The 19,742-nt window shown below is 53.1% G+C and overlaps 1 protein-coding gene across 1 annotated transcript in view; it reads left to right on the forward strand.

Annotated features, from left to right (window-relative positions):
- kiaa0825 (KIAA0825 ortholog) overlaps window positions 1-19,742 on the forward strand; it is a 92,033-nt gene that overhangs the window by 5,925 nt on the left and 66,366 nt on the right. The window contains exons 4-10 of the mRNA XM_084690463.1: window positions 3,783-3,951; window positions 4,130-4,769; window positions 13,259-13,420; window positions 14,327-14,394; window positions 14,537-14,758; window positions 18,202-18,479; window positions 19,440-19,590. Coding sequence (XP_084546589.1) covers window positions 3,783-3,951; window positions 4,130-4,769; window positions 13,259-13,420; window positions 14,327-14,394; window positions 14,537-14,758; window positions 18,202-18,479; window positions 19,440-19,590 — 1,690 coding nt within the window. The remainder of the gene's footprint in view (window positions 1-3,782; window positions 3,952-4,129; window positions 4,770-13,258; window positions 13,421-14,326; window positions 14,395-14,536; window positions 14,759-18,201; window positions 18,480-19,439; window positions 19,591-19,742) is intronic.

A 19,742-nucleotide genomic window follows, 5' to 3' on the forward strand; every position in this document is an offset into this window, starting at 1 on the left:
TTATGAGAACAAAGGGCCGGATAATGGAGAATTGCTCCAAAAATAAGGCAACCCTCCTCTGGGTCTGTTCCACTGGTCAGTCCGTGCTGGATTCATCTCCAGCCAGTTTGAGTGGCGGCTGCCGGCTGTCTGATTAGCCTGGAAGCGCGCGACACCACTCTCTTACCTCAACTAGGGCGGGCTGTAGACACACACACACAAACGTGTACAGTCACACACACACACACACACTCTCGCTCACACGCACGTGTACACGTGCGCCACATGCACACACGTTCACCTGCTGCCTCATCCACTTATCAGTGTCTGGGACAAATTACGGAAGAGGACGAGGAAACAGGGAAAGAGGAATGAGAGGGAGAGTGCGAGCGAGCGGGCTGCCCGCTCCTGTGAAGGCTATAACCTCTTTTAAGGGTCAGAGTGGCTGGCCCACTCCCAGCTCTCAGATGTCAGAGATTTGCCTAAGAGCCGCTCCCTAATTGAAGGAGATTAAGATAGGCTGACAACGGGGCCCCGGCTCCCCAAATTGAAATGCTGTAATCCATTAGATTTCATCAGATGGGACACTGGCGGAGGCCACCAGGAAACGGCCCCCTAATGAAGTGTCAGCGGCGGCCAGGCGAGTGCAGACAGACCTCGGGTTTCTCGCTGGCACGGAAATGGCTCTCAGTAGCCGGCTGCCAATCGAGCTCAGAGGACATGAGTGCTCTGTATGTACGCGGGCCGCAGACTTCAGTTTGAAGTGCGTGCGGCTGGGGCTGCGGGTGTATATTTGATGTCGCTCGCACGGTCACGAGTGTGTGTGTGTGTGTGTGCAGGGGCTATGTGTGTGTATTTGTTGGCACGCACAAGAGCGTGTGAGCGCCGGCGCGTGGATCCGTGTGCGCATACAGGCGTGTGTGGTCTGCACATGCAGCCTCCGTATCAGTGGCTGGGGGGTGGGGGGGTACTGTGGAGGGCAGAGAGTGGGCCACAGGCAGGGCTGGACAGGGGGGAGGTCTGTTTCTGCCTGTTCACTGAGTCCCATTCATCCCCTCTGTCCGTGTAGAATGGCCCTCTTTGATGGTGCAGGTATTGGGTTCCCAGGTGGCCGGTCTGGCACTGACTGGGGCTGGGGCTTATTGTAAAGAGATCTCCTCCGGCTGCCCCATCCATGCTCCCCCTCTCTCTCTCTCCCTCTCTCTCCCTCTGTCTTTCTGCCTCTCTTTCCCTCCCCTCTCTTTTTCCCTCCCTCCCTCTCTCTCCCGGAGTGCTGCAGACAGCCAGACCCACGGCCCACCCACACTAAATTAATTCTGACAAGGAACTTAAGATAACGTCAAAGCGCTGACTAATCTCAGGATTGGGTTTCTGTAAGTCACGGAGCTGTGAAATACGCCATCATATCTAATAAAGGCCTCCTCCGGTCGCCCCCCACACCCCCTCATCCCCTCACTCCCTCTCCTCTGTAGGGGCGGAGGGGTGTCACCCGCTGTCTGGCTGGACCCATCGGGAAAACAATTAGGTTTCATCTGGTGTGAGGGGCGTGGGGTGGGGAGGGCGGGGGGTGGGTATGATTGACATGTTTGTTGAGGGACCTGAAGAAGCCCTGGCTGAACTCATCTGGCAGGGGGTTTTGTTTTCGGTTGAACCCCGACCGTGTCCATTGTCGTTTCCCTCCTTTTTCGGATCGACCGGGGCTTTCTCCGGACTCTTCCTCCTTTCTCCCGAACCACTGTCTTTCTCCTGCATTCTGTCCTCCGCTCCTTCCATCTCCGGCGGGCGCTTAGCCGCTGGGTAAAGGAACGTAGGCGGGCCTGAGGATAATCCCGCAGAGTTGATTAGTCCCCAGGTAGTAGGCTGGCCTCCCAGCTGCCCCAGCCCACGGACCATACGCCCCCCCCCCCCCAGTCTTTCACACGCTACGTCTTAACGCGAACCTGCAAAGGTGGCTTCATTAAAAGCGGCAAAGTGGAAAAAAGGGGTTTCGATTGAGAGAGGCTTTTCAGAGCTACATCCTCCACAGCTTTACACCCATGCCATGTCAGAGAGGCGACGAAATGGTGTAGCCTTTTAAAGCTTTGAATAGACTTTCTTGGTAGGTTATTGGAGAGAACTACGAGAATACAAAGGATACAAAAATACGGAATTGAACGTAAATATATACATACATATTCAATATACAGTATAGTGCAAACACCGACATGTCTTTTGAGTGCAAACACAAGCATGCAAGCGTCGCGGGGTGGAAAAAGTCGGCCATTTTGTTGTGGAACTTTGTCTGTCTGAGCAGTTCCCTGCCGGCTCAGGTCACTTGTCACCAGTCGGTCATGGGGAAGCATTTGAAATCCACTCTCGTGTGTCTCGGCTGCAGTTTTAGGCGCGGAGAGCGCGCGCACAGGTACGACATGGGAGACAGCGAAGCCGTGTTTAACGACATAAGTAATGGCGCGGAGAGGCGTTCACGCGTGGCGCCTCGGTGGGGGCAGGTGGGGGGCAGGGGTGGGCGGAGATGATGGTTTTATGAAGTCGTGATCCAGGCTGGAGCAGGCCACAGATGGGAGTCCATTTAAGACCTGCTGTCTGTATAAAAGCCTTGGGAGGAGCCCAGACACACATTCTCATTTAAGTGCCACATTAAACACCCTTACTCTGGGAGGCCCTCTTATTTCTTTCTTTTTTCTGTTGCGACGGCGGCGGGCCGTTTCATCAATGTCTAACCGTTACACGACAAAAATGTGAACAACCTCCCTCGACCTCTGTTTTAAAGCCCTGGAATGCACCACAAACGGCGATAGACTGCTATCGCAGTCTTATATTCGCTGATTATATTTAAACAAGACCATACTGTACAAGTGCTGTAGGTTAAGGCTGATTTGATAGCCCCTGCACATCACAGCAGAACCACGGGCGATCCATCACCCCCCCCCCCCCCCCCAGCCTCCCTCTCCTCTACGCACAGCACAACACATCACCCTGGTTATCGACAGAAAGCAAGTGTTCTGCAAAATATGAACATATGCAGCGTTTAATCTACTGAGATTTCAAATTCAGGCTGTTAGTCAGTCTCTAACGTTTTTATGCCTCGTGTACCCTTGCATCCCCCCCCCCCACACACACACCAACAAATGTGTGTCACACAGAAGCAGCGTTTAATATCCCGTCATTGGGAGACATCTGGAAGGGTGCGTGTCCTCGGAGCAGGCAGGAGGCTCTTTATAGGCCTAGGGGAAGGGAAGCTGTGTGGTGGTAAAATAAAAACTGCTCCTCTCTCCATCTCTCGTTCTCTCCCTCACCCACACACACACACACACACAAATGATATGTGCATATCCACTCTCTCTCTGCCTCGTATAAATACACACATCGCAGACACACGCACACACATCCACATGGGCATTGCATCGATTTGCATGGAAACTACAAAACATGGCAAGCCTGAGGATGTCATTTCTAATCTGTCACATTAAAGGGAAGACAGAATAGCTGATGCCGTGTGTGTGTGTCTGTGTGTGTGTCTGTGTGTGTGTGTCTGTGTGTGTGTCTGTGTGTGTATAAGGGAGACATGACTCACGAAGAGTGGCATCTGCGTTAGACGTCCCTAACGCCACTTCCTACCCAACACACACACACACACGGTACGCACAGGTTTCATCGATGTCTCAGTTCATTATTGATGATGTATCTCTCAGTGTGTGTGTGTGTGTCGACGTTCCGGGGAAAGCGAGGGGGTGTGTTTTCGGTCGGCGACGGCTGTTTGCGGGAGGTTCATTGTGAGTGACACGTGCCCCTGTCTCTGTCAGTATTGAGCAGAGTGTGAAGGAGCTGCAGGTGAAGATGGGAGAGTCCTGGATGGGGGAGCGCTCTCCCAGCCCCACAGAATGTCTGCAGTGGTTCAGTCCACGGAACCCCGCCATGGCCAGGCCTGTCGCCACGGGACACCAAGAACTCCTGGACTTCCTGAAAGCCCTGGTAATGCTCCCTGTTGATTATGACCGCACTGAAGACTTGGATTTCACTTTGTTATAGTGTATACGAGTGAAAAGGGATAACTAGCGATGCGTTATTCCCTGTATCCACTATAATGACGCGTGTTGACCTCCTGCTGCTGTGCGAGGACAAAAGACATGACATGACGCTCTCTCCACAGCTGCTGTACCTGAGCTCAGAGGAGGAGGGCAGAGAGGACGCCACTCTCCAGCTGCTGCTTAGCCTCTCCTCCCAGTGTGGGGTCGCCTTCCCCAACACCGCCACCGCCCAAGCCCCGCCCGTCAACCTCCTCCGGGACGACTCGGCCCTGGAGGTCCAGGAGGCGTGGGACGACGTGCGATCCCGCCTGCGACGCCACATCCTGGGCCGGCTGTCTCCGCGGGGCCCCTGGAGCTTCGGCGTGGCCCAGAGGATCCAGGCCCTCCAGCAGCTGTGCTTCCTCCTCCCTGAGGCGGAGGCGCTGGGCCTCTACCAGGGCCTGAGGAGTCAGGCCGTGCTGGGCCGGCTCCGCGCCGCCCTCGCCCCTGTCCCCGGGGGCGCCACGGGCTTCTCCAGGCTGGAGGAGGGGCTCCGGCGGGCCGCTCCGCCGCTGACCCGGGCCCTCGGAGAGGAGCTCCACGTGCTGAACGGTGTGGCAGAGCCCCACGCCATCCTGGGGTTCCTGAACGCCGCCTACCTCGGGACCCTGGCCCGGGAGCTGGAGGCCGTGATGGAGAGGGAGTGTGAGACAGCTCTGCAGGAGAACACGGCGCCTCGCAGCAAGGCCAGGAGGATCTCGGCCAGGGCCAAGGCCTCTGTAGGTCAGTGACACCTCCTTCTTTGCTGCTGTGCTCTCTCTCTCTCTTTCTCTCTTTCTGTCTCTCTCTCTTTCTGTCTCTGTCCTCTCTACCTCTCCATCTTATGCTCTCAGTCTCTCTCTCTCTCTCTCTCCCTCTCTCTCTCTCTCTCTCTCTCTCTCTCTCTCTCTCTCTCTCTCTCCATGTCTCACTTTCTCTCTCAGTCCTTTTCTCCTTCTCCCTCTCTCCCTCTTTCCAGCAGGCTCCCAGGCCTCGACTTCTGTGCACTTTCGTTTCAATTATCTTTGATATGTCAAGTTTGCGAGCATCCTGAAGCCGTCCTGTGTATGTGACTGCAGACTGCGAGAAGGTTTCTTTTTGTGAGAGGAGAAGGATGAGGAGCAAAGTGTAATTATGAAGCGGAGCGAGGCTTTGCCGTAGAATAGTAAGATCAAACAACAAAAGAGAAACTTTCAGAAGTACTTGCACAAGTCAAGGGTTGTATTCATACTCGATCCAACATTTAAAAATTGACCCTGAAAAAGAATCAGTTTGAAGGTATGGAATGGACTGGAAACATATTTAAGGGGAATATCTGGATGGGAGAAATGACACTACTCTTTGTTTTCCCCCCCAGAAAGGATACACTGTATTTTAGAATGAAACACTTCAATAGCACACAGTCTACAAACTGTATGCGCTTGAGTGGTATGATGTGAGGGAAGGAGTGATGTTTCGTAGGCCGGGGGAAACGGCACGGAAGAATATCATGTGTCAGTCGTGATAGTTCCCCCCCCCCCCCCATGCTCTCTCTTTGGTTCTGATTGGCCTATTTACGGGTTGCCGAGGGTAAAGATTCTCAATAAAAAACGAAAGTGCGCGCCATTGTTTGCTTTTGGGAAACGGGTGCATATGTCAAGCTCTCCCTGTGGGAGGGAGACGAGTGATTCTACATCTGCCACTCTTCTATAAAAACACAGCCGCCTCTCATCCCTCTTTCCCTCCCTCTGCCCCCCTCCCTCCATCTCTCCTCCTCTCTTTCCCTCTCCTTAAACGTGAGATGAGAGGGAGGCAGCCGGGATAATTGGCCATGCGTCAGTTAGGCTGTTTGATGGCGGAACGTGGCGGGCTACACACCTACTCACCACACCGTCAAATGTAGCACCGGAGGCAGAACACGCCACCGAAGGGAGCTGGGGGCCCGCGCTGAGGAATGATGGGAAATCTGCGTGGGGCTTCGCCGCCACACAGTCAGATTAACCCCGTGACAGAGTCATTGTTTAACACTCCCGACCCAAACACCACAGATCGTATAGCCTAACCATGCGCATCATGGCTGATTTGACTGAATGTTGGTGGTGGCGTATGTGCATAATTAGATTCAGCATTTACACAACAGGCGTTTTTTTTTTTTTTTTTTGCTGCTCTACCGAACGCCGAGCAAAGCAGACGACTGTCTAGACAATTACGGCAGATGAGAGTGAGCCGCGTAGATCCACTCGGTTTCACCGGCTCCTCTGCAGACATCACAGGAATCTTCCGACTCCTGTTCTCCTCTGTGCTGCGGTTTTGTTTATTTTCTCTGCTCTGGTGCAGAATTTCCTTTCCCGTCTGTGAAAGGAAAGTGTCTGTGTGTGTGTGCGGGTGTCTTAAGAGGAGACGTGCCCGCGAGGCCAATGCTTCCCTTCCTCTCTCCCTCCCTGGGGAGCGCTGGCTCTGACTCCAGCTACTGTCAGGCCACTGAACCGTTTAACAGGCGTTCGCGCCCGATACGCGCCACATCTCTGAACCCCTCCGTCTGAAACAGGAGCGCTCCCATTGTTTCCCCGGGCAGATGTGAGGGTCCTCAGCCCCTTTTGCAGGCCTCGCCCCCGACCCCCGTCCCTCACTCACTCACTCACTCACTCACTCACTCTCGCTCGTCTCTTCTCTTCCTCTCTCTTCCTCGGTTGTGATGGGGGTGAGCGTTGAAATGCACGGGTCTGCCAGGCGGGTTGGCTGGGCGGGAACAATGACTCTGGCTTTAAACAGCACTGAATCTGCAGGAGAGCGGGATGGCATTGTGTGTATCTGTGAGTATGTGGGGATGCACGTGCCTCCCTTTACATGCTATGCTTTTGTGGCCGTCAGATGGCTGAGCGGTGAGGGAGTCGGGCTTGTAATCAGAAGGTTGCCGGATCGATTCCCCGCCGTACCAAATGACGTTGTGTCCTTGGGCAAGGCACTTCACCCTACTTGCCTCGGGGGAATGTCCCTGTACTTACTGTAAGTCGCTCTGAATAAGAGCGTTTGCTAAATGACTAAATGTAATGTAAGTGCGCGTGTGCAAATGACACTGCAAATGACACTTGAAAGGAAAGGGAAATGACACGGTATGGCATGTTGCTTTTGCACCTTACATGTACTGCCGCTGCTGCTTTCGTGAACAGCAGGACATGTATGTGCCCCTTTACACTATCTCACAGGGACACCGCTCTGTACGGCACAATTATTTCTGTGCGCCTGTAAAAGAAAACAAGGCTACGATTGGCATGCCTGGCTTTAGAAAGTATGTTCCACCTCCCGCGCTAGACCTCTGCTGAGAAGAAAAATACATCTTCAGGTGCAGAACCTTTCGTTCAATCATCCAGGATGGTATATTTGAATTCCGGTCCCTGTAATTCTCCCCATACAGAGAGCCGTGTGCCCTATAGATGCAACGCTCTTTGAACACGCATATAGGTGGCGCATCCACCTTTCCCCAGCCGCTCTCCCCCTCTCCTCCGCTCCCCTACGCTCTTTGAACTTGGCCCGCGTGGAAGCGCGCCCGTCCTATTCTGTGGGGACGGCGTCGGCAGCGAGGTAGATAGCTCAGGCAGCACCGCCCGCCCGCCCCCCGCCACCGCCGCCCGCCATCATCAACGACGCCGCTTGTGGGGATTCTAGGGGCTACTTGGGAATGGCGTTTGTTAATATTTAATAAGACATGCCTCCCTTACTCCTACATCATATCTGTGGCTGGGTTCACACACACACACACACACACTCAAACACACACATACACACACACACGCTCAAACACACACACATACACACACACGCTCAAACACACACACACACACGCTCAAACACACACACACGCTCACACACATACGCACGCGTGTGGCTTGAGGCTGTGCACACACATGCAGTCTTGTAATTATGTTGTGGGGTGGTGTGTAAGCTTGTGTGTTTGTGTGTGTGTGTGTGTTGCTCCTGCCTGTTCACGACTATTTCCAATTCTGGTGCTCTTCTCTCCTCTAGCCTCTCCAGGTGATCAAGATGGCCTTGTTTGACAATGGGTGATTCACACAGTGTCTGTATAAGTGGTTGTAAGATCTGCCTGTTTTTTTTATTTTTAGTATTGTATGCCATACATTCTTACAGCCTATTGTGTGTGTGTGTGTGTGTGTGTGTTTGTGTGTGAACGCATGATTACATGTGTTTGTATGTCAGGGCTGTTCCAGTTCCTCGGAGTGGCCACGGCACACAATAGCTTTCATGCATGGTCTCTTGAAAAGCTCAAGGATATAAACAAATGACTCAATTATTCCGGCACCTTCTGTCGCGGAGGTGGCACACAATGGAGCCTCTGAACCTCGGCAGTCTGTTGTGAGCGGGACTTTGCCGTGGAGAGCCCTGAGCAGGGCCAAGGAGAGGAGCCCACCAACAAGTGGTCCAGAAAATGCACCGCTTCCAGCCTGGAAGAGCTGATTGGTTGAAACTCTGGGAGGGATATGACAACAGACCCCCCCCCCCCCTCCCCCGCTTCTCCAAAGCAGCTTAATCGAGATATCAAAACTTGCCACTTCCCCCCCCCCCCTCCCCATAATGGCAGGGGGGCCCCTGCTGTGTCCCAGCAGTGAGGGGGGGGGGGGGGGTCCAGGGTCCAGGGGGGCCGAGCGAGGAGGGGGGGGCGGGGGGAACAGTGGGAGGCGAGGGAGGGGAAGGGGGGGGGGGGGAAAGGGTGGCATCAGCAGGAGTCAGCCGTAATAAGGCTGTCTGGGCGAGCAGCGGGCCGCGACTGACGGAGGCTGCCCCAGCCGTCAGGGGCCCAGCACGGGGTCCTCCCCGGGCCCTCGGGCGCCACGCTGACCCCGCCACCTCCTTGCAGAGAGGGGGGCCCTGCACAGCACCACAACCTCCCTCCCTCCCTCTTTCCTCCCCCCTCCCTCCCCCCCCCCCCCCCCCAGAGTTATGCACACTGGAAACCCGTGGATAGGACTCGAGGATACGCTTTAGCAACCTCTTTCTCAGACACACACACACAAATGCGTACACACACACACACAGTGGTGTGGTGCCACCTTTTATCATATGTACCCCTCTCCTCACCAAGTTTCCTCTGGGTGACAACAGGCAGTATGGGGTTGGGGGGTGGGGGGGGGGGTAGGGGGAGAATGAGAGGGAGGAGGGGTGGAGGGGCTGCAGCCTAGCTTGATGTCGGATTGGAACTCCCTGGGCACTGCGGTTAACATCTGCATCTGTGAGGATCTCTGTGAGGATCTCTGTGAGGATCTCTGTGAGGATCTCTGCCTCCGACGCGCTGACGCTTCTTTGTTGTTTTGTCAGACGGCTGGTCTGTGGAGAATAGCGCCCGGCGATCCGACTGGATGATAAACTTGTCAATGGGCTTTCCAAACTCTCTCTCTTCTCTCAGTCTCGGTCTCTCTCTCTCTCTCTCTCTCTCTCTCTCTCTCTCTCTCTCTCTCTCTCTCTCTCTCTCTCTCTCTCTCTCTCTCTCTCTCTTCGCGCTCACACACTCTTTCTCCACAATGCAGGAGTTTATATCACCACGGACAACCCATCCAATGGTACACACACGCACACACACACACAAACACACACACACACACGCACACACACACACATACAATGGTTCACTGTCTTGTCCGATCAATAATGGTGGTTTAACGGTTGAAGTTCAGATATGAATCTTGAGACCATACAGCTAACTACAGCGTGGAGGAATCAGTCTTGGCAAATGAGCACAGATAACCCCACCACTCACACACACACACACACACACACACACACACACACACACCACTGATAGACAAATGGAGAGCTGGTGGCTGGAGAAAGAGAGGGGTTGGTGAAGGGAAATTAAATCAGTGGCAAAAATTATTGCATGATTGCCCATTCCCAAAAGACGTAGGCATCATTTGGTAGAAAGTGTCTAATAATTGGTTTTCGGCCATGTCAGACACATGCAATTCCCCCCACTAATGGCTCTCTTAGCTGGCGCTGGGCCTCAAGGGTCAGGGAAGGACAGAGAGGAACCAGACAGACAGCCAGCCCTTACACCCTGCACTGATGAGAGAGGAAGAGAGGGGGGAGGGGGGGGGGGAGAAAGAGAATGAGCGAAAGAGAGAGAGAGAGAGAGAGAGAGAGAGAAAGGGAAACAGAGAGAGGACAAGAGAATTAGCGAAAGCCAGAGAGAGAGAGAGAGAGAGAGAGAGAGAGAGAGAGAAAGGGAAACAGAGAGAGAGAGAGAGAGAGAGAGAGAGAGAGAGAGAGAGAGAGAGAGAGAGAGAGAGAGAGAGAGAGAGAGAGAGAGAGAGAAAGGGAAACAGAGAGAGGACAAGGGAATGAGAGAAAGCCAGAGAGGGAGAAGGCGCTGAGGAAATGAAGTGGCAATAAGTGCGGCCCAAAGGGGAAATGCACTTCACTGTGAGTTTAATACATCAGGCTCTGAATTTGGCAGGCTGCCACACAGCAATTGTTTACCTTTTTGCTCACTGGCTGCATCTGTTCTGTTTTGTAAACGGCACTAAACTATCCGCCCGTAAACACCGGAATCAATAACAACTGCTGAGGGAATTCCCCTCCCCTTCCCCTCCCCTCCTCTTCCTCTCCTCCTCGCCTTCCCTCCATTTTCATCCACACCCCCCCTCCCCCCTCCCCCCTCCCCCCTCCCCCCTCCCCCCTCCCCCCTCTCCCTGTTCGCTGCCAGTCAAGAGGAGTGTGACTGTGAGTCTAATGCTGTTTAGCTCAGGTGAGAGCCACAGGAGACAGCATGCGGGTAGAATGATGGCTCCCCCCCATTTCCTCCCCCCCCCAAGAAAAAGAAAACGCCCGACTTGTTTGTGTTCTTGTGTACCAGAGTTGTTTTGCTGGCCCCCATACCAGGCGAGTGCACTAAGGATAGTGCTGCCGTGTGGTTTGAAGTGGCGCTAACACAATACCCGTCTAGCAAGACTACCACTCCCACAGACACTTCTGGAGTCGCTGCGCTTCCATTTTTCTCCCCCGATTTGTAGTCTCGTCTTCTTATGGTACGCAACATCTCGTTTTTTTTTGGGGGGGGGTGCATATAGCATTCCTCACAATCCCATGTCGTTGAAAATTTACATTTCGGTTGGTACCAAAGGCTAAATCCAGGATAGTCGCATCCACTGATATCGCTCTGACAAACACACCTTGCGAAACGTACACAAGGCAGTGAACGGCCAGGCAAGAAGTGACTAAGTTATTTGGCAGTGACGCGCAATTCCCAGATCACCACTCTTTTGTGCAAAATCTTGCAAAACTGACCCAGAGATGAACCCTCTCTCTCTCTTTATGTATCCCTCCCTCCCTCCCTCCCTCCCTCCCTCCCTCCCTCCCTCCCTCCCTCCCTCCCTCCCTCCCTCCCTCCCTCCCTCCCTCCCTCCCTCCCTCCCTCCCTCCCTCCCTCCCTCCCTCCCTCCCTCCCTCACCTCCCTCCCTCCCTCCCTCCCTCCCTCCCTCCCTCCCTCCCTCCCTCCCTCCCTCCCTCCCTCTCCCTGTACAACTCACCTGGCTGGCTTAAACAGCCCTCTATATCATCCAGCTATAACAAACCCCATTTGCTGTGACTGCCTGACAAGGTGTTACGATCTTTAGACGGCCGCCCGTTCACCGGGGCGTGCTGGAAGGCTGCAGGGCTACTCGGGGCCTCTCTGCCCGTGAGTGAGAAGCAGTATAAATACCCATAACCCAGCCAGGCTGGGGAGGCGTGGGGGGGGCGAGGTTTGGAGGGCTGCGCTGGACATGAAGGTCACATGTCACTGACTGAGCATGAGTTAGAGGAGGTACGGAGCGGGGCTCAGGGTCGCCGAGGCCAGAGCAGGGCTGAGGGTAGAGGAGGGGGGAGGGCTCGCCGCGACGGGGCCTCTCTGTCTCTCTCTCTCGTTCTGTTTGGGTTCTGTGTTGGCCGTGTCGGTTTCCCCGGTGTGCACGCGTTGGATTTGTTGTATCTCTGTTACGGATCGGAGGGTTAGATGGAGAGGGGGGAGGAATGCGTGTGTGTCTGTGCCTCTGTGTTGTGTGTATGTGTGTGCGTGCCTCTGTGTGGTGTGTGTGTATGTGTGTGTGTGCCTCCGTGTGGTGTGTGTGTGTGTGTGTGTCAGCAGGGTCACACATGTACACACAGAGCTGTATTCTCCTCTCTCCCTTCGGACCCCATTACTGAGAAGCTGCCGAGATGTGAAACTGTGCTGCTTAATTATACACGTACACACACGTACACACACACACACACACCTACAGACGTGCGCAAACACATATATTTATATATATATATATATATATATATATATATATACACATGCACACACATACTCATGCTTACATTTATACATACTGTATGTATATATTCTGACATATGTAAAGACATACTTTCTCTTTCGACGCGCACACACACACACACACACACGCACACACACTCACACACACTCCAAGCATGAATATATTCCAAGGTGACCAGCTGCAGGGTCTTGGGAGCATTGGGGTAATCATCTAGAAAGACTGACATGTGCAAATGTAAGGCAAAAGCCCTCCACAAATAAAGATATTTATAACCAACCAACCACACACACATACACACACACACACACACACACATGATTAAGCCTGGAGGCCAGGGACCGAGTGTGTTGTCATATTGTCAGATTTTGTTTAACAATGTGACAAAATTACATTAGGATCTAGAGGCAATAATGTCGCAATTATTGGAAGCCTCTCTTTTTTCCTCCACTCGACACTCAATCATCTCCATGCTTTCATGGCTGGAGCTAATGCCGCTCTGATCCACTCCCAAATGCCTTTGCAGTGGAGGAACTCATTTAAGCGGACACACAAAAGTATTTGTTCATGTGTCGGGGAGCAGAGCAACACATCTTGCCGGCGCCCATTCTGCAGCCTAATGCGGAACATCCCCTGGGTGATGGGTTTGGCAGCCTCAGAAATGGGAAATCCATATTTGCCGAGGGGGGTCATCTAAGGGTTAGAGGGGAGGGGGGGAAAGTTAGTGCCGCTCACGATGTGTGGCTTAGCGGGGAGAAAGTTTTCCATTTGTGTATGTGTTATTTTTTTCCCCTGTTATTTCTTTCTTTCTTGGTTCGCCAGTAGGGGGGAATTTGATCGGATCGATATTCATATATGGTGTTTGGTGACGAGAGACGACTGGTGAATGTGTGCGGCTCAGAGGGGGTGACGCTCCGTTCTGTCTCTGTGTGTTCCTTCCACCCCAGCGCCCCTGGAGCCTCCTAGGACGGCCAGGACCTTCAGCCTGACCTCCCACCAGCTGGGGGCGCTCACCGGGCTGGCTGCCACCCTGCTGGAGCTGGAGAGCCGAGTCGAGGAGATGGCCACTGACCTGGCCTTCATCAACTGTGCAGGGGAGACTGTGAGAGGTAGTGCACACACACACACACACACACGCATACACACACACACACACACACACACACACACACACACACACACACACACACACACAGAGCACCAGACATATGTTCGGAAGAGGCTCTACACATGTGTTATGTAAATTGTCTCATTTTAACAAGGAATTATCCTGGGTTTTCTACAAGTCTTAGTCAGCCTGCTCCCTTCACCCCTCTGAACTGTAGCGGAGTTAAATGAAAGCTTTTGGTCCATGTAGTAATTTCCATAAAGGTTACATTAAAAAACAAGACATGCAGAAAGGCTCAATTTACAGAGAAGTAAACAGCCTTTAAAGGGCAGTTATCCAAATCATTAATTCGAGGCAATCAAACGGCTTAATTACCAGGAATTCATCAGATGGGCTTAAAGGTCAAAAAGTGACGCGCGGGCGGATTCCTCCGTCTTCCGTTCGGTGCGGTCTTGTTCAGCTAAATTGCCTCGCCTGGGGTCTCTCTCCTCCGTTCCTGATTAGGAAAACTTGGCCTTGATGTGCTCTCCTTTTAATTTACCCCCCCCCCCCCACACACACACACACACACTCACGCACCCGTCTTATCCTCAAACCCCCCCCCCTAGGATTAGCCCATATATGGCCGCTGCTATCTGGGTTCAAATCAACTCCAAGCTCCAGATTTAGACGAATAAAGCGCTTGCTCGTTGCTTTTCTCCGAGGCAAAGAACCTTGTTCCGTGGTCACTGTGGATGATTGGTTTCTGGGAAAAGGCCGGGCTGTATATAAAGTGTGTTTCCTAAAACCGAACTCCACATTTCTGTCTGTTTATGTCCCTTTGTGGCAGGGCTTTCATAAGGTATTTATTTCTGTCAAATGTCCTTCATCGCTGTCATATTCCTTTTGTGCTGTTCTCTGTGTTCAGGCATACTCAAGAAGACCAGGGAAGACCTGGACATTACCACCACAGACCTGCACACCCACAGCTCAGAGGTCAGACTGCCACCTATAGGCTTGGAGGAGGAAGTGCCTTTTCTAGACCAAACAATAAATCCCTTAGGCTGAACATTCATCAAATGTTTCTTATACAATGTACTCGTTCTTATTGGGCGTGTTGTGTTCTCTTCCTGGCTAGGCGATCGTTCTGGAGTTTGATTGGAGGGCTGCGTTTCGAGGGCTGGTGCCTCAGTTGGCTCACTGTATTAAAGTGGTGCTGAACGACGTCAGCACCAAGAGTCTGCAGCAGGAGGAGGTCCTACACACATCGGGACACGCCCCCATCTCCCTAAGCCCCACCCCCGAACGACATGACTCCTCCTACACTTCAGAAAGCGAGGCCCCAAAGATGGTTGCCAAGGTAATTGTAAATATTGATAGGAATACATGACTGTGTGTGTGTGTGTGTGTGGACAGAACATGGACACATGGGTGGATCTACCTTAATGTGTTCCCCACATGCCTGTGCTGGAGCCCCCCCCCCCCCATCCCCCCCCCTCCCCCCTCCGCTGAACTCCTCTGCAGCTGAACCTGCAGGGGTCACAACCCTGACTCGGTGGCTGGTGCTCTCTCAGGATCGGGATGAAGACGAACCTCCAGACCCCTCTGTCAGGAGACACTGCCTCCTTCATCACTGTCTCTCACACACACACACACACACACACACACAGACAGACACGCGGCTACCAGCTGTGGGACTAACCATCCTTACCCTGTTCTTCTCACCTTGAATCAGAGTTTATTTATTCCTGGACACCTTAGCCGGCTGTCTGGCTGCTTCTCTGGGTGTCTGCCGGCTTTCACCTCTCACCACGGGAGGCAGCCCAGGGCCTCAGAGTCAGAAGAGCTCTGGTGCTGCTCTCTCTCTCTCTCTCTCTCTCTCTCTCTCTCTCTCTCTCTCTCTCTCTCTCTCTCTCTCTCTCTCTCTCTCTCTCTCTCTCTCTCTCTCTCTCTCTCTCTCTCTCTCTCTCTATCTCTCTCTCTCTCTCTCTCTCTCTCTCCGGTTCCTCCTGCTGTCATCCAGCTCATCAAAGGGCACTTGTTTAAACAGTCCCTTAGCCTGTCTCTTCCTGCCTTACCTGAAACAGCCAGCTGTACACTCCCCCCCCCACCCCCCACCTCCTCTCCCATGTCTGCTTCCTGCCCATTTGTTTTCATTGCGGCTGGGATCTGAGATGTGGGATCTGGGGTATGGCAGAGCTGGCTGGAGGGGGGGGGGGGGGGGGGGGGTCCTGCATCATTTTCCCCTCCATTACTGCTGGCCACTTCGAAGAAGGCCTCCACACATCCAGGCCCTGGGAGATTGATGGGCCGTGGGCCCCAGCGGAGGGCCTTCTTGGCTGGGGAGACTCCAGATGGTCTGAGCCCGACTTGCCTGACACTGGGGCTCAGCTTGTGGGCTTGGGGAGGGTGTATTTCTGGGAGGGGTGTTGAGGTGGAGGGGTGGGGAGGGCTGGAGGAGAGAAGACAACGTGATTGACCGTGGTTTTATTACAAGCCATCCATCAGATCCAAACCTCTGCTCTCTGAAGTCCAAACAGTCTCCGAAACCCTATTCTACAGAGGCGAGGCCAGGTTCAGGTTCAGGTTTGGACCCCTCCGTTCCTGTCCTGCCTAATAAGGACAAAACTCTCTCCTCCTCCGCTCTCCCCCACCCCCCAGCCCTTTACTCTGACAGCGCTTGTGGTTCTCATTGCTAACGAGTGTCAGAATTTGTCTCTGCCCACGACCTGCACACCGCATTTATGTAGGTCAATGCTTAAAAGATGAGAGCCTTTCAGCCCAAAGGTTATACATGCATGCATTTGCATTCAGGAGCATCCAGTGAAACTGTGAGGGAAAGACCGCTTGTAAGATGTATTTATTTATTTTTTTCCCCCCTCTTCTGACACATGCCCTACTGTTTGAGCAAAGAGCAAATTACTATACAGGACCTGAACGTGAAATGTGACCAGTTCAAAAGACATTTGTGCGATCGATATTTCACTCATTCATATGTATGCATTCATACCTTTAATCTCGGCTTCTTCTGGCGTGACCCCGCCCCCTCGGCTTGCATTATCGTTCATATAGGCGCGTCGTCCATCAGTTCGGATGGGTCTGATGGTGGCAGGGTCATATTAATCTCTGCAGACATCGGCTTTTTCTGCTTTCACTCTCCTTGCAATCACTCAAGCTGTCTGTTCCTATTTCATCCCTCCAAGAAAACGAAGAAGCAAAAAAAAATCGACGCCTCTCCAACTCAGAGTCCAACTTTTTATCCTCCGTGCTACCCTTGCTGAGACAGTCCTACTGGGAGACACAGCTTTGATCAGGTCTTGTTCGGCCTGCTGTGCTCTCCACGGTGTGTGTGTGTGTGTGTGTGTGTGAGCCATATATCTCCCAGACTCCTCCAGGGCCCTGGCCATCTTGAGTGGTATAAAGTGTTGTGTCTTCGCCTGCAACATTAGCCCCCAGCTCCTCCCCTTCGCTCTGCTAAGCTTCTAATGACTAAACAAAGTCTGTTGTTGACTTAATTGCCCAAACGGGCCATTGTTCCGAGGCCCCTCAAGTCTCACCAGGGGGTTCATTTATGGAGAACGTTGTACTAAACCCCACGTCAATCTCGTCCACACGTTAAATCCCCCCGCCCCCCCCCATGACAGAACGTCGAAAGTTCCTGTCTGACCTACAGTAATTCAAGTGAGGTAGCGAGTGTGTGAGATGATGCTGAGGTGATCTATCCACTCTGTGATTGATTGATTGAACCACTATTGAGTGAGTCGTGTTCGGGGAGAAAACTGCTTTTTCCACGTGGAACTTTCCAGGTAACTCCTTTGGGGATTTTTGGGAAATATAATGTGGTACCTCACCATGTTTTAGTGCTTTTGAATAACTCTGGCTCGTAACTCTTTCCTATTGGTGTATAAATTTAGAGGTGAACTCACTCACACACACATACATACACACTCTCTGGTGTGGCATTCCTTGATCCTGTCGTTATTCTCGGTGTTCTGTCAATGGGAAGCACAGGAGAGCAGAGAGTATATGTCAGGGAGTGTGTGTGTGTGTTCAGGTGAGTGTCCGTGTCTCTGTGTATTCGGTTCAGGATCTTCACTTTTCGTGCACGGTAATATCTGCTTTTCTCATCGTGTATGCTCAGTGTCATCACAGTGGTTTCAGATGAACCCTATCTCTCTCTCTATTGGCGGCTTACCTCAAAAAAACCTTAAACCCCACCTTCCACAAACTGAACCAAACCCCAAACCAGCTCTCAACAACCTATGCTTCCAAGCCCACAGCCCCTGGCGTTCCCAGGGAGAAAGGTGCAGCCCTGTGGGTGCTGCAGCAGGACCAATGTGGAAACATGAGATAAGTGTTGCCTGTGTTCTGCAGGCACCACGGGAGGCAGCCCAGGGCCTCAGAGTCAGAAGAGCTCTGGTGCTGCTCTCTCTCTCTCTCTCTCTCTCTCTCTCTCTCTCTCTCTCTCTCTCTCTCTCTCTCTCTCTCTCTCTCTCTCTCTCTCTCTCTCTCTCTCTGTCTCTCTGTCTCTCTCTCTGTCTCTCTCTCTCTCACTATGTGTTTCTTTCTCAGCAGAGAGCCTAGCTCAAAGGTATCCGACACACGTTCAAATCCTTATCAAGCGGGGTCCGGCTTGTCAGTAGTCACAAAAGAGGAGAAGATTAGGTGTTTATTAGGAGATTAGGAGAAGATTGGGAGATGATGATGATGATGATGACCACCACCCCTAGGTGATCTTTGCGTTCTCACTCTGTCCAGTTGACTGAAGAACTCCTCCGCTGTGCCTCTCCTCCGCCTCCCCAGTTCAGCGTGGACATCATGCAGCAGCTGGACGCCCTCCTGCCCCTGGCGCTGGCCTGCCGGGACGCCCCCCTGCTGGAGGTGCGCTGCAGCTTCGTGGAGGCGTGCTCCAGGGCCTCGTGGGCCGTGCTGGCCAGGCTGGAGGAGAGGGCTGCGGACGTGCCCTCCACCGCCCCCCTGGGGAACCTGCCGGGCCTCCTGGCCACCTGCGCGTTCGTGCACCAGCGCCTCTGCCACTACGAGGCCCGACTCAAGGAGACCTCTGCAGGCGCGGCCAGGGCGTGAGTCTCTGAGTGTGTGTGTGTGTACGAATGTGTGAGAGAGGCACCACATCATCAAAATGGAGCTTTTGCCCCAATCGTATAATCCTCTCTACCTTGCTTCACTGATAGTTATACAGATAGTGTGTGTACAACAGTGGAGATTTACAACCGGTGCACAGGCATAAAAGAACGAGGAGTACACCTTACCCGTTTTCCAAAACATATTTGTTGGATTTATAGTTGTCCAGTGCAGTTTCCCAGTCCAGGGAGAGATTGTTTGCACACTGCCAGGAGTACTAAAACTCCATAATTGAGCTGTAAAGAATATGCATATTTGTGTGAGTGATGCTGAGTACACTGTCGTCCGCTCCAGAGGTGCTTGTGTGCAGGCAACACATGTTTTCACTCAGAATCAGCCTTTGGCCTGTAACAGAAGAGAGAGAGATAAAGAGAGAGAGAAAGAGAGAGAAAGTGGAAGAGAGAGAGAGAAACTGTCCAGAGATCTGTTGTGTTTGCATGGTCTAACAATCCCAAAAGGAAGAAGGCGAAGGAGGGACAGAGAGGGGGAGGGAATCCATAAAGAGGGAGGGGGTACAGAGATTGAGGAGGAGGGGCTTCACCTATGATTGACAGGTTGTAACCGCATCCACTTGTGAAGACATATGGACCCGTTTCTTATTTATTTTCCACCCCCTAATACTCCTTCCGACCTCCGACCCCCACTTGAGCATGCCCCTTCTGTCCCTCTGTCTAACCCCTCGCTTTCCTCAGACGCCCACAAAGTGCATCATTCCCGGAACCCCCTTCTCCTGAAATCACACCCTACCCCTCCTCCATCTCCTCCCCTTCCAAACCGTCGGCCTATCTCCTCACGTTGTTGTCCGATGCTATTGCGAGACAGCGGCGGAAAGGTATTGATTGGGCTCCTATCCTCTTTTCACCCCCCTCCACCGCTGTCACCCTTCCCCCCTCCCCCAGGCCCCTGACCCTGCTGCCCCTGCAGAGGTACCAGGAGGCGACCGATGCTTTTCGGGGACAGCTGACGGCCTACTGCGTCCAGGTGTGCGTCACCAGCATCCTCCACGACGCAGAGAGCCACCACTGGGGAGACCCCAAGCCCTTCCACGAGGTACACGGCTCCGGTCCTTTCCACAGTCTCCCATGTTGTTATGCTTGTTACACGAATGCTGTCGGGTTGTGAAGTCCAGTCCTTTTTCGACGTTTTCTTTCTTACCTTACCTTTCCCACGGTACGGCATGCACCCCCCCCCCCCCCCCCCCG

This window comes from Hypomesus nipponensis, chromosome 24 (assembly GCF_054491055.1).
Source record: "Hypomesus nipponensis isolate SF chromosome 24, ASM5449105v1, whole genome shotgun sequence".
Lineage (NCBI taxonomy): Eukaryota > Metazoa > Chordata > Actinopteri > Osmeriformes > Osmeridae > Hypomesus > Hypomesus nipponensis.